The following is a 15,013-nucleotide window of genomic DNA, read 5'->3' as shown; positions in this document are numbered from 1 at the left end:
AAATGTTTGGTTTTTAATACCCTCAAGGATTATTGCAGTAAATCCAAATAAATATTCCAGCTCCTAATTAAGATAGGAATGCGAGTAGATAAGTCACCTGAAATGACCTTATATTAATAGTTTTACTGATTGTAATGAATTTTTTCAGCAGATATTTGGTAAGTACTCACTATGCAAGATTAATTGGCCACTGAAGAATCAAAAATAAAACAGTCCCTACTTCAAGGAGCTCACAGAGTAGTAGGGACCAACTTATGTTGAAATAATCACTGCTTTTAACACAATGCAAAACTTAAACACAATTCCTTAATAGTTTTTATTTCCTTTTTTTTTTTAAGTTAAACCCAAGTAAAAGTATACTCCTCTTTTTGTGAATTATATCATTAAACTACATATCAACTAGCATAGAGATTGATACGGAATTATTTTCCTAAAAATTAGCACTAGTCATCTATGAGTGATGCTTTCATCATTTGAAAAGTAAGCATGTATCAAAAAACATGTTAGATCAGTATTTTCAATAACAGGTCTCAACCCCAAGAACTAGAATAGAAAAATGATGTTATTATATCCAAAAATGAAACGAGCAAATTTAGCCAAGGGAAAGAGGTTTCGCTCAAGAATGTTCCTAAAGTGTTTCTGGCCAAAATTTTGCCCTGTTTCTAAACAGGCTGCTGCTGCTGCTAAGTCGCTTCAGTCGTGTCTGACTCTGTGCGACCCCATAGACGGCAGCCCACCAGGCTCCACCGTCCCTGGGATTCTCCAGGCAAGAACACCGGAGTGGGTTGCCATTTCCTTCTCTAATGCATGAAAGTGAAAAGTGAAAGGGAAGTCGCTCAGTCGCGTCCGACTCTTAGCGACCCCATGGATTGCAGCCCACCAGGCTCCTCCGTCCATGGGATTTTCCAAGCAAGAGTGCTGGAGTGGGGTGCCATTGCCTTCACCGGCAGCATACCCTATTTAAAAGTTTCACACCTCCCCGCCACATCTCGGAAAGCCTATCGGTGCACGAGTTCTTCCTTTCACCAACAAACTCCTAGGTTCACGAAAAAAACCAAGCTGTAGAAGCTCTATGATTGGCTAAGAAGTGAATGACGTAAGGTTTCTCAAGCCCACTAAGAATCATCCGCCCCAAACTGGCTCAGATTCCACCTTTTGATTGGTTCTTACGGCAAGAAGGCAGGGACAATTGCTAAAGTTGACCTCTGGGACGGAACCCCAGGAAAAAAGATGGCGGCGACCAGGTGCTGGAGGTTTGTGCTCCGTAGTCCAGGGCTGTCATTGCACACCGCGGCCGAGGCCGCCGTCACGGCTCCAGAAGTGACCGGATCAGATGTCAAGGCGGCCCCAGTCGCGCGCTACCCGCCGATCGTGGCCTCCCTAACTGCCGACAGCAAGGCGGCACGGCAGCGGCGAGTGGAGCGATGGCAGGCCACGGTGCACGCGGCCAAGTCAGTGGACGAGAAGCTGCGAATTCTTACCAAGATGCAGTTCAAGAAATACGTAGTTTACCCGCAGACCTTCGCCCTGAACGCTGACCGCTGGTACCAGAGCTTCACCAAGACCGTGTTCCTTTCGGGGCTACCGCCGCCGCAGGCCCAGCCAGATCGGGAGCCCGCGCAGGTTGTGGACCTTGCTGCCCTGCGCGCGGCCGTCTGTGACTGTCTCCTGCAGGAGCATTTTTTTCTGCGGCGCAAGAAGCGTGCGCCCATCTACCAGGAACGCTACGCCGTCGCCTCACCCTTCTTGGACCAACTGGTACCTTCCCTCACCGGCTTGCTCAGCGCTTACAATCCCGTCTTGGCTGCCGCCGCCCTCGGTAAGCCTCGGGCCGCCTTTCGGGGCGGGGGAGGTGGGGATAGTAGGGGACCGTGGGTGCGTGGTTGCGTGCCAGGTCGCTTCAGTAGTGTCCGACTCTCTGCTGCCTCATGGCCTGTAGTTCGCCAGGCTCCTCTGTCCATGGAATTTTTCAGCCAAGAATACTGGAGTGGGTTGCTGTACCCTGCTCCAGGGGATCTTCCCCTCCCAGGGATGGAGCCGGCTCTCCTGTCTTCTGATTTGGCAGGCGGGTTCTTTACCACTAGCGCCACCTGGGAAGCCTGGTAAGGTCTTTCTCTGGGCCAAATTTGCCCCCTCTTCATTTCTTTCTGCTTGGTCAGTTCTTTCCCAGTCCTTTCGCTCCTAGCTAGGGGCCGCGTCCGGAGACTGGGTTGCCGTGTCTGTGCCTCCACTTACTAACTGTACTGCTTAGTGAAGGTCCAGCCAAATGGAAGAGTAGTGTTGGTTAAAAAATGGGGCTCCTAGAGAGCGGGACAGACCTCGGGTTGCCTTTTCGCTCTTCCACCAAGTTACTGACCTTTTGGCGGTTTATAAACCGATTTTGGCCTAGTTTTTCCTTATTTTCAAGGTGAGAATACGATAATAGTACCACTTGGTTATAGAACTGTTAAGATTAAAGATGGTATTGATTAAAATACCTAACGTATATTCAGCACTTTCTGTATGCCTGACCTTGTTCTGTATTTTATATGTGCCAAATTTAATCCTTGCGATAACTTTACAGTAGGTAGCACTGTATTCATTAAAACCAAACAAACCCAAAGCACAGAGTCATAAAGTGCATTTAGTCAAAGAACCTATTGCTAGTAGATTTGGAGGACAGGCTTCAAACCCATTCATTTTGGGTTTCCAATAAACAGTAAAACTTCTGTTTTACTGTTAAAAGCAGGGTTGAAAAATAATTAATGGATAGTATTTTAAAGATCAGTGTTTCTGAAGCGTTCATTATTTTGTATCTGCTACCCCTGTAGGTATCTTAATAAATATTTATTGAGTTAATGTTACTATAACTGTAGGTGTATGTTCAACTGAGTCTTGTAGTGTGCTTGTTACTTCCCTGCCAGTTGGGAATGAAGTGGTCTCCAGGGAAACATCACAGACTTTTGCTCATGATTGATGGCCTGGGAAAGTTGACTTAATCTGCTCAAGACCTAGGTTCCTCTTGTATGTAATGGAGATGATGGCAACCTTTATGTACAGTTGGGAAGGTCCCCTGGAGGCGGAAATGGCAACCCACTCCAGTATTTTTGCCTAGAGAATCCCATGGACAGAGGAGCCTGGTGGGCTACAGTCCATGGGGTCACAAAAAGTCGGACAGGACTGAGTGACTAATACTAAAACTTATACATATCTTTGAGAATTATTGTGAAGATTGAATTAGTAATTCATGAGACAGCTGTGACTCTTACTAAACTTTTTATATCTGGTTAGTGAGATTGCTGTTGCTCTTATTTTGTGTTTATTCTTAACTGAGAAACTTCTGACTGGTGTAAAATGGTACCTCATAGTGGTTTTGATTTGCATTTCTCTGATAATGAGTGATGTTGAGCATCTTTTCATGTGTTTGTTAGCCATCTGTATGTCTTCTTTGGAGAAATGTCTATTTAGTTCCTTGGCCCATTTTTTGATTGGGTCGTTTATTTTTCTGGAGTTGAGCTGTAGGAGTTGCTTGTATATTTTTGAGATTAGTTGTTTGTCAGTTGCTTCATTTGCTATTATTTTCTCCCATTCTGAAGGCTGTCTTTTCACCTTGCTAATAATTTCCTTTGATGTGCAGAAGCTTTTAAGGTTAATTAGGTCCCATTTGTTTATTTTTGCTTTTATTTCCAATATTCTGGGAGGTGGGTCATAGAGGATCCTGCTGTGATGTATGTCAGAGAGTGTTTTGCCTATGTTCTCCTCTAGGAGTTTTATAGTTTCTGGTCTTACGTTGAGATCTTTAATCCATTTTGAGTTTATTTTTGTGTATGGTGTTAGAAAGTGTTCTAGTTTCATTCTTTACAAGTGGTTGACCAGGTTTCCCAGCACCACTTGTTAAAGAGATTGTCTTTTCTCCATTGTATATTCTTGCCTCCTTTGTCAAAGATAAGGTGTCCATATGTGCGTGGATTTATCTCTGGGCTTTCTATTTTGTTCCATTGATCTATATTTCTGTCTTTGTGCCAGTACCATACTGTCTTGATAACTGTGGCTTTGTAATACAATTATGTAAAGTTTAAAAATAAAATAAAATTTAAAAAATAAATTAAAAAAAAAAAAAAAGAAACTTCTTTGGTCACCACGCTTAATGCACTGTGGCACAGGTAGAGAATAATAGTTTAAGCCTTATGTTTATGTTGTGATTGTTTAAGTTATCACATAATTCAAACTTTAATTTATACCAAAGGGTAACTTTTGGTGTATTTTCAATTAGCACAGTTGTTCTTAAATTCTGTATTGCTGAGCCTGGTATTCTGAGAATAACTAGATTTATTCAGATTATCAGATAAAAATGTTTTGAATATCTTTTGATAGATTGTAACCGCCCAGTTCACTTCTACTGGTTGCGAGGTGAAGAAATTATTCCTGGTGGTCATCGGAAAGGTCGAGTTGATGCTGTGCGATACCAAATAAACGATAAACCACACAACCAGATTCGAATATCCAGACAACTCCCTGAGGTAAGGATGTATTGCTTATGTGTCTGTGGACAGTTGAAGAGGAAGTATCAGCATGCTAGGTCAGTGGTCCCTAACTTTTTTGACACCAGGGACTGGTTTTTGTGGGAGATAGTATTTCCCTGGACTTGGGGCAGGAGTTGGTGGGGAATGATTTCAGGATGATTCAAGTGTGTTACATTTATTGTGCACTTAATTTCTATTATTATTAAGTTGTGATATATAATGAAATAATTATAGAACTCACCATAATGCAGAGTCAGTGGGAGCCCTGAGTTTGTTTGCCACAACTGGACAGTCCCATCGGGGTGATGGGAGACCGTGACACCAGAAGTATGTTGCTTATGTCCTGTCTGTAATTTCGTTTTGCCTACTGTCACTGCAGAAAACCCTGCTTCACAAAGATAGGATGTTGGAAATGGAAGTAGGCTTTTGATATGGAAAATGGAAGTGGCGGTTTGATAATCTGCCTTGCCTAAACATATGGAGATTTGAAGTTGTCTCAAACATATTTTTAAGACCACTGTTGTTTGTGATCTCAAGCAGTATTGTGAGCCACGGGGAGCAGCTGTAAATATAGACAGGGCTTTGCTCACCTGCTGCGCACCTCTTGCTTTACAGCCCGGTTCCTGACAGGCCGTGGACCAGTACCTGTCCACAGCCCAGGAGTCGGGGACCCCTGTGCTAGGTAATGGGTTAGGAAGGGTGAAAAGCTTTGGGTAGAGCCCTTTCCTTTCAAGTGTATTTGGAGTACATCTCATCTGAAATGCTTTTTCAGCTTTTTAACTGTATATTCTGCAGAGGTCAGGTAATAATTTTAAGTGAGGTTAAGACATCAGGTTTTAGGACCATACAAATCTTTTCATTTTCTCAATATAAAAATGCTGATGATAGTTTATGATTATAATTTATAGTGAACTATCCTATCTCATTGTAAATCGCATTTTTACAGCTAGAAGTATTCATTTTACAGGTATCCAGTTCTTTTGGAGAAAGCAAGTGTATTCTGAATATTATCTGTTTGTCCATGTCAGAGGTTGACACATTTCTTCTGCAAAGGTCCAAATAGTAAATATTTTAGGCTTTAGGGGCCATAAGTTTCTGTTGCATTCTCAGTTCTTATCATGTAAAAATAGCCCTGTACCATATATAAATGAATTTACATGACTGTGTTCCAGTAAAACTTTATTTGGAAAAACAGTTAGCTGGCTAGATTTGGCCCATCATTAGATGGTAGAGTTTAATCATTTAAGATTTTTAACTATTAAGAATGTGAGTAAAATATATGCTAGTGTTGCTGTGAATTTACTTATGACTTTTTTCTTTAAGTTTGTGCCACTGGATTATTCTGTACCTGTAGAAGTCCCTGTTAAAAATTGTAAGCCAGACAAACTCCCATTATTCAAACGGCAATATGAAAATGCCATCTTTATTGGTAAGTTTCTCGTTTAATAAATGTGTTCAAAGTGTCCTGTGCAAATTTGCATAATTAATTTTTGATGACTGAGAAGTTCAGCCTGTCCATGAGCAATGTAACTCATCTCAGGTTGCAATATACATGAAAATTGAAAGAAAATATTCTTTCAACTTATCATTTAAAATTTTATGTTTCTACTCAATTACAGTATTTAAGGTTAAAAAACAGTTATAGTTTCTGATTTAACTTTACTCTGCCTGAAAGTCACTAGGTCCATGCAAATGACACATTTCTTTTCCTCTTTATGACTAATTTTCCATTGCACACACATGCGCACACACATACATGTGTATATATATATATATATATATATATATATATACACACACTAACACACCACATTTTCTTTATCCATTCTTTTGTTGAAGGATATTTAGGTTGCTTGCACATCCTGGTTTTGTAAATAGTGCTGCTATGAACATTGGGATTCATGTATCTTTTGCAGTTCTGGTTTTCTCCAGATATGTGCTAAGGAGTGGGACTGCTGGGTCACATGGTATTTCTGTTCTTAATTTTTAAAGGAATCTCCATGCTGTTCCCCATAGTGAATATATCCATTTACATTCCCACCAACGGTGTAGGAAAGTTGCCCTGTCACCACACCTTCAGCATTTGTTGTGTATTTTTGATGATAGCCATTTTGACTGGTATGAAGTGGTACCTCATGGTAGTTTTCTTTTGCGCTTCTCTAATAATCAGTGATGCTGAGCATCTTTTCATGTGACTTTTGGCCATCTATATGCCTTTGTTGGAGAAATGTCTATTTAGGTCTTCTGTCCATGTTTTGATTGGGTTATTTGTTTTTTGATATTGAGCTGCATGAGCTAATTGTTTATTTTGGAGATTAATCCCTTTAGTGCCACTGAACTATACAGTTAAATATGGTTAAAATAGTATGTTTTAATGTGACTTTTACCATAATTTAAAAAACATAAAAAATAGTTATACATGTTATGCTTTGTTTATTTGTTATTTATATGGAAAAGTATGTTTTTTCAAAAATGAAAAAATATAGAGCTGAATTTGAGGTAGTGATTGAATTTTTTCAACAAAAGCCTCCCATTTGTGTAACAAACTATGATAACCATCAGGAATATAAAAATTAGTCTCTGCCCTCATGCAGCTTACACTTTGGCTATTTTTTCCCTGTTTATTAATTCCTAGCTGACTGAAAAACATTTTTAAGAAAGCAGCTGTATGCTGGTCCTCCAGAACTGTTTTATCAATCCTATATCAATCACTGTGGTGGTCTTGGAGAGTGAATTATGGGGAACTTTTGGTTGAAAACACTTTCCACTAAAATCAAGAATGTCAGCATTGTAAAGAAAGTTTTTAAAGTTATGAAATGTTTGCATCCTTTGGTGAATATGACCGGGAGAATAACAAATTGCCCAATGATGACCAAGGAGTTTGAGAAAACTGACATAATAGGGAATTATAAATTTTACATATATTCTTTGGATTGATGATGATAGCTGGCAGATTGTACTTTCAGGTGAAATTTTTTATAAACAATAAGTAAACCAAGCTTTCTATTCGTATATTTTGAGTGCTGATCACATAATGAGTAGAGATATATGCATTTGAAGTAAATACTGAGGACGTGTTTCTAGATTCCCTACTTGTGCGTTTCATCTGAAATGTTTTTATTTTGCTCTCAGGAACAAAGACAGCAGATCCACTCTGTTATGGACATACCCAGTTTCATCTGCTACCTGACAAATTAAAAAGGGAACGGCTTTTGAAACAAAACTGTGCTGATCAGATAGAAGTCATTTTTAGAGCTAATGCTATTGCAAGCCTTTTCGCTTGGACTGGAGCACAGGCTATGTATCAAGGTAAAACTAGTTTTATGGCATCAATGTTATTGGGAAACATTTTAAGAATTTAGCAGGTCAAATTATTTTCTTTAGGTTAAAACGTAGGTAGAATCTTAACATTTTGAAAACTTGCATTAGCACACAATGCAATTGTTTTAAAATCCATAATTAAATATTTTACATTTGTAGTTGGTTAGTGACACTTTGGTAGTTACCATCATCTTTTACTTTGACCATTTTTGTGTGAATGCATTTTTTTCTGATGATATTCTCAAATATTTCAAAGACTAGCTAACTGAATCAACTCTGGATGATAACAGCTTTCTGAAACTAGAAAATGAACTGCTTTTATGGATTAAATTTTAGATTAAATCACAGTTATCATGTATAATTTCTTTGAGGACCATATCTAGGGTGTAGATTGGGAGACAGTTCATTCAGTTAATGGCTTATGGTTTTTACATACCAGGCACTGTTGGCCTTGGAGATACAGTGTTGAATGAGAGAGATCCTGCTTTCCTGGAGCTTATATTATAGTAGGGATAGTAAAAGATAGTAAACATGTAGTGTTTTAGAAAGTATTAATCACTTCAGTCATGTCCAACTCTATGTGGCCCTATGGACTGTAGCCCATCAGGCTTTTCTGTCATGGGAATTCTCCAGGCAAGAATAGTGGAGTGGATAGCCATTCCCTTCTTCAGGGAATCTTCCAATTAGTGGTGATGCTCTGAAGAGAATATACTAGATGGAGGGTAGAATGTGCATAGGGTACAGGTATAAATGAGGCATGGGGTAGAATCACTTTAGACGTTTAGAGTTAGTTAATTCAAGGGAGGTCTCTAAAGATTTTCATTTGAACAGAAACCTGAGGATGAGGAGCCCTCTTTGCATAAACTTGGGGGAAGGACACTTCCAGACAAAGGGAATGACAGGTAGCTCTGAGGTAGGAACAGACTTGAAGTGTTTAAGGAACATCATGAAGGCTGATGAAGAAAGGGAGTGGGAGAATGAAGATAGGGAGCTGGAGTGAGATAGAGGGAGCTGGAGGCATGTCACAGAGGACTTTCAGAGCCCATTGGGAGCCACTTAACTTTTGTTACAAAACCAGAAGTAATAGAATGCATACCTAGGTTGTTGCTGCTGCTGCTGCTAAGTCGCTTCAGTCGTGTCCGACTCTGTGTGACCCCATAGACGGCAGCCCACCAGGCTCCCCTGTCCCTGGGATTCTCCAGGCAAGAACACTGGAGTGGGTTGCCTTTTCCTTCTCCAGTGCATAAAAGTGAAAAGTGAAAGTGAAGTCGCTCAGTCGTGTCCGACTCTTTGCGAACCCATGGACTGCAGCCTACCAGGCTCTGTCCATGGGATTCTCTAGGCAAGAGTACTGGAGTGGGGTGCTGCTACTCTTATATAAACATCCAGGAGGAGTTTTAACAGTGATTTAATTATTGCCAGGCTCACCTTTTTTTTCCTTTGTATATGTATTTTTAACCTCATACTCACAATTGTTGACTTATGTCTTTATAATAGAACTAACTAGACAAGAGTAGGAATACAAGTAGACAATCAGAAAAATTAAGAGGAAACTTTATTGAAGATGTTAGAATGGCATAGTTTATTCATGAAAAATAAAGTACTTCTTTTTATATTATAATTAATTCTGTATTTTAACAATACTGTTTATTGGCTGCCTTCATTAAAGTTGATATAAAATATATATGTGGCAAAATGTACAACTTACTGCATGCCCCTTGAATTTAAAAGTATTAAAGCTAGTCAGCCTGGACCAAGAAACAGCCAGAAAATTTGAATAATAAAGATATTCAGATATCCTAGAACCTTATGATGACATAAAATACACTAGGCAGAATGAAAACAACTCATAAAACCGATTTTGAATTATAAATTAAGACAGAATTCATCTGATAACTACATGGTTGAAGTTCTTAGAAAGTCAAGGGTTTTTCTGAGGGTTTTTTTTTTTTGTAGATTTGGTGAAATAAATGTCTGTACTGGTTATTGGGTGGTAGATGCTGCTGGTATAAGGGAAATTTGAACGTATTTAGGGTTGGTGAATAATGACGTGGAGACCTCTGCATAAATGGACCTCACTTCTCTTCTTAGGTGAAGTGAGTTAAGGTTGAAATCTGATGAAGTCCAAAGTTGTTGAAAAGGTGTATCATGAACTTTGTGGCTCCTGGAAGGAAGGAAATAGTTCTTGATGCAGAAATGGAATATAGAATTAGGATGGAGAAGATAGCGAAAACATTGAGATCTTTAGAAATTTGGCAGGTAAAATATCCAGTTTATAGGAGGTATTTTATATCCTCTAGTGTGTGTGTTTTGTTTTGGTAAAATATATTCTGTATATGAGTTTCAGCATAACTTTTCTTCTACAGGATTCTGGAGTGAAGCAGACGTTACTCGACCTTTTGTCTCCCAGGGTGTGATCACGGATGGAAAATACTTCTCCTTTTTCTGTTACCAGTTAAACACTTTAGCACTGACTGCGCAAGCTGATCAAAACAACCCTCGTAAAAATATATGTTGGGGAACACAAAGTATGCCTCTTTATGAAACAATTGAAGATAATGATGTCAAAGGTTTTAATGATGACGTTTTACTTCAGTTAGTTCACTTTCTACTAAATAGACCAGAAGAAGACAAAGCACAGCTGTTGGTAAATTAAGAAAAAACATTTGCTTTGGGAATACTTAAATTTCACTGAAGGAACAATAAAAGGAATTTTGGCAATGAGACTTCTGTTAAATAGTAAATACATTGATTTTGAGACAAATGTTTCTTTATGTTAACCTGTGATTAGACCTTTCATTTTGCTCAAAGTACTAAGAGATTTAATTTTAGATACAGTATGTTGATTTAAATAATTTCATTCATATGTGGCTAACTGATGAGACTAATGGAATAATCTTCAATACTTGGTGTTATTTGTTTCTGTGTGTAAGCGCATATCACTTACTGCATACCATTCACTGCATGATAGGCCAGTAATCTGAGAGACAAGGAGTTGGGGCAAGGAAAAATGACTTTATTTGGAAAGCCAGCAAGCTGAGAAGATGACAAATTAATGTCCTAAAGAATGATTTTAATTTGAGATAGAATTTTAGCTTTTATGCTAGGGAAGGAGGAGGGAAGCAGGGTGCCTGATCAGATTGTGGACCTTATTCTGATTGGATGGTAATGAGATAATCAGGTGGTATTTTGGGAGTCAACATTATCAACCTGATTCCAACCTGGCTGGGGTCTCAGAATATTAACTATAACCCTCAAGGAGGAACTAAAGTTCTTTGACTTTGTTTTATGACTGTTTTATTTTGTCTTCAGTTCAGTTGAGTCTCTCAGTCATGTCCAACTCTTTGCAACCCCATAAACTGCAGCACACCAGGCTTCCCTGTCCATCACCAGCTGCCGGAGTCTACCCAAACTCATGTCCATGGAGTCGGTGATGCCATCCAACCATCTCATCCTCTGTCGTCCCCTTCTCCTGCCCCCAATCTTTCCCAGCATCAGGGTCTTTTCAAATGAGTCAGCTCTTTGCAGCATCAGGTGGCCAAAGTATTGAAGTTTCAGCTTCAACATCAGTCCTTCCAATGAACACCCAGGACTGATCTCCTTTAGGATGGACTGGTTGGATCTCCTTGTAGTCCAAGGGACTCTCAAGAGTCTTCTCCAACACCACAGTTCAAAAGCATCAGTTCTTTGGTACTCAGCTTTCTTAATGGTCCAACTCTCACATCCATACATGACTACTGGAAAAACCATAGCCTTGACTAGATGGACCTTTGTTGAAAAAGTAATGTCTCTGCTTTTTAATATGCTGTCTAGGTTGGTCATAACTTTCCTTCCAAGGAGTAAGCATCTTTTAATTTCATGGCTGTAGTCACCATCTGCAATGATTTTGGAGACCCCAAAAATAAAGTCAGCCACTGTTTCCACTGTTTCCCCATCTATTTGCCATGAAGTGATGGGACCGGATGCCATGATCTTCGTTTTCTGAATGTTGAGCTTTAAGCCAACTTTTTCACTCTCCTCTTTCCCTTTCATCAAGATGCTGTTTAGTTCTTCTTCACTTTCTGCTATAAGGGTGGTGTCATCTGCATATCTGAGGTTATTGATATTTCTCCCTGCAGTCTTGATTCCAGCTTGTGTTTCTTCCAGCCCAGTGTTTCTCATGATGTACTCTGCGTATAAGTTAAATGAGCAGGGTGACAATATGCAGCCTTGACATACTCCTTTTCCTATTTGGAACCAGTCTGTTGTTCCATGTCCAGTTCTAACTGTCGCTTCCTGACCTGCATACAGGTTTCTCAAGAGGCTGGTCAGGTGGTCTGGTATTCCCATCTCTTTCAGAATTTTCCACAATTTATTGTGATCCACACAGTCAAAGGCTTTGGCATAGTCAATAAAGCAGAAATAGATGTTTTTCTGGAACTCTCTTGCTTTTTCCATGATCCAGCGGATGTTGGCAATTTGATCTCTGGTTCGTCTGCCTTTTCTAATTACAGCTTGAACATCAGGAAGTTCACGGTTCACATATTGCTGAAGCCTGGCTTGGAGAATTTTGAGCATTACCTTACTAGTGTGTAAGATGAGTGCAATTGTGTGGTATTTTGAGCATTGTCTTGTCTGACTATTTTTGCTTGTTTCTATATTGTCTCATTTCTCTGATTGAATTTGCTGTTTGGAACTCAGGGAAGGCCTTGGAGACTAAAGCTTTTTCTATAAATAAGAGATGGGGGATACAGGAGTTCTGTTCCCTGGAAGACTGCACAGGTCCCGCTGCATTTTCTGTGGTTTTAAAAGTAATATAAAGACAGTCATTCAAATGCTTGAGAATATGTACATGTTTTGTTGTTTTTTAAAAATATTTATGTAATAACATGGCACAGAGTTTTAGATCCCTACACAAACCCTCCAAAACATGAACAATGTTTTGTACAAATAGGAAACCGACTCAAGAGAGTTAAACTGACATTAATAAGGTTTCACAGATGATGAGTAATACACCTGATGAATTATATGCAACCTAGGTTCTTAGACCTTAGAAGTAACATTAATATGTTTCTGCTAGTTGCATTTGTTCTGTCCCAAAGATTGGGAAACTAGATTTGCTATGTTTCAAAATCAGTTGTCAGTTGGTAAAATTGTTATTCTTGCTAATAATTAAGGTTCATCCAAAAATTACCTTTGTTGTTGCTCTTGGTTTTGCTTTTTGTTTTTTTGGTTTTTTGGCTATGCTGTGTGGCATTCAGGATCTTAGTTCCCCAACCAGGATAGAACTTATGTCTCCCTGCAGTGGAAGCATGGAGCTCTAACCACTGGACTGCCAGGGAATTCCCCCTAGTTAACGTTTGTATAACTTTGCTAACACATAATATTTTATATAACCTCTCTACTGTAGTTAATGACAAATACTATTTTTTCTTTCTTCTTCCTTCCCTCCTTTCCTCCCATTCTTTCAAGACAGAGGTCTTGGAAATGGAGCAAGTTATATGGAACAGATGCCTCAGCTAGAAGGGGTTATTTACTGCAAATGATTGCTAAACTGAAAGAATAATATTTGAAAGTTGTATTAATAATTCATTTCAGCCAAGTGCCTACTTTGTGACACATGGTGCCAAGTGTTCCAGGTTTACTTTAATTTTTTAATCTGTTTCCAAAGCTTGGAATATTGTTTCCTACCCTTGTTCCTGTTTATTCCAACTTGGATATTGCATTCTCCTTCATCCTTCATGTAAAAAGAAAATGCAGATGTAGAGGGCACAACCTTAGCAAGCTCCAAATAAAATTTCTCTTGGTCTGGGCTCTCACTTTCTAACTAATTGAACCTTGGACAATTTGAGTTACCATCTTTGATTTCTGCTTCCATAAAACAGAGTAATCTCACAAACTTGTCTAAACAGATTGCATTTAATTGTCCCATCCATTGCATACTTCTCCCTCTGTGGTAGCACATGTTTTACTCTTTCACGACAATTTTTCTCATTACAAATGGTGTAGAACACACATATTACACAAACACACCTGTGCATACATGTCAGGGCTTCATATAGCTCTTACTATATTCTAGAGCATCATTTACTTTATTGGTATCAGCTCATTTAATCATCAAAATTTTTTTTGAGCTAGGTGCTGTTATTCTCATTTTGCAGATGTGTTACACAAAGAGCACAACAACTTATTGAAGGTCACACAACTAGAAAGACACAGGATTAGAATTTGAACCAAGGTGGTCTGACTCCAGGGTCTGGTAGATACACTATAGATCTAGTCAGTGCTACAGCAGTGTATCAGTGGTATAAATTCAGATAAGTGAAAGTGAAGTCGCTCAGTGGTGTCTGACTCTTTGTGACCCCATGGACTGTAGCCTGTCAGGCTCCTCCGTCCATGGGATTTTCCAGGCAGGAGTGCTGGAGTGGATTGCCATTTCCTTCTCCAGGGGATCTTCCCAACCCAGGAATTGAACCCAGGTCTCCTGCATTGCAGGCAGACACTTTACTGTCTGAGCCACCAGGGAAGCCCAGGAAATGTTAATTCTGACTGGCATGGATCCTAGGAGCTTTCCTTGGAGCAAATAGCATTTGAATTGGTTCTTGATAGATGGCATTTTCCAAAAACAGGAAGAAGAGTAAGTGGATAGATCTGTGAATGAAGGTGAAAAGTTCAAGATTTACCTGGGAATTTGGTGTTTACTTGGTTTACCCCAAATTGGGTGTTTTCTAAAAGCATTTCCAGAAAAAAGTTGTTTACTAAGAAACAAAATCTAGTTGGTATCACATTTGCATATAACACTGAACATTAGGGAACAATGTAGCATTGTTTAGACTTCTGGGGGAAACATTACATCAGAAGAAATCTAGACTAGTCTAGATAAATATGTTGCGCCTGCTAAGTTGCTTCAGCCATGTCTGACTCTGCAGCCCCATGGACTGTAGCCTGCCAGGTTCCTCTGTCCATGGGATTCTCCAGGCAAGAATACTGGAGTGGGTTGCCATTTCCTTCTCCAAGGCATCTTCCTAACCCAGGGATCGAAACTGAGCCTCTTACTTCCCTGTGTTGGCAGGCGGGTCTTTACCACTAGTGCCACCTAGGAAGCCCCAATATATAGATAGGTTAGGACAGTTGAAAAAATATCAGACCATCCAAGTCTCTTACAAATTTATTAAAAATGTAGTTGATTAGCACGTGATTTAATAGAGGAA

General features: G+C 39.4%; 1 protein-coding gene across 1 annotated transcript; it reads left to right on the top strand.

The window, feature by feature from the left end:
* Nucleotides 1–1,203: 1,203 nt before the first annotated feature.
* MRPS30 (mitochondrial ribosomal protein S30) lies at nucleotides 1,204–13,629 on the top strand. The gene is made up of 5 exons (XM_019983060.2): nucleotides 1,204–1,819; nucleotides 4,354–4,499; nucleotides 5,826–5,931; nucleotides 7,635–7,811; nucleotides 10,190–13,629. The coding sequence occupies exons 1-5, from the start codon at nucleotides 1,231–1,233 to the stop codon at nucleotides 10,477–10,479; spliced, it is 1,308 nt and encodes a 435-aa protein (XP_019838619.2). The 5' UTR covers nucleotides 1,204–1,230; the 3' UTR covers nucleotides 10,480–13,629.
* The last annotated feature ends 1,384 nt before the right edge of the window (nucleotides 13,630–15,013 follow it).

Source organism: Bos indicus, chromosome 20 (genome assembly GCF_029378745.1).
Source record: "Bos indicus isolate NIAB-ARS_2022 breed Sahiwal x Tharparkar chromosome 20, NIAB-ARS_B.indTharparkar_mat_pri_1.0, whole genome shotgun sequence".
In the NCBI taxonomy this organism is placed as follows: Eukaryota; Metazoa; Chordata; class Mammalia; order Artiodactyla; family Bovidae; genus Bos; species Bos indicus.
This window is presented reverse-complemented; position numbering and strand designations above follow the sequence as displayed.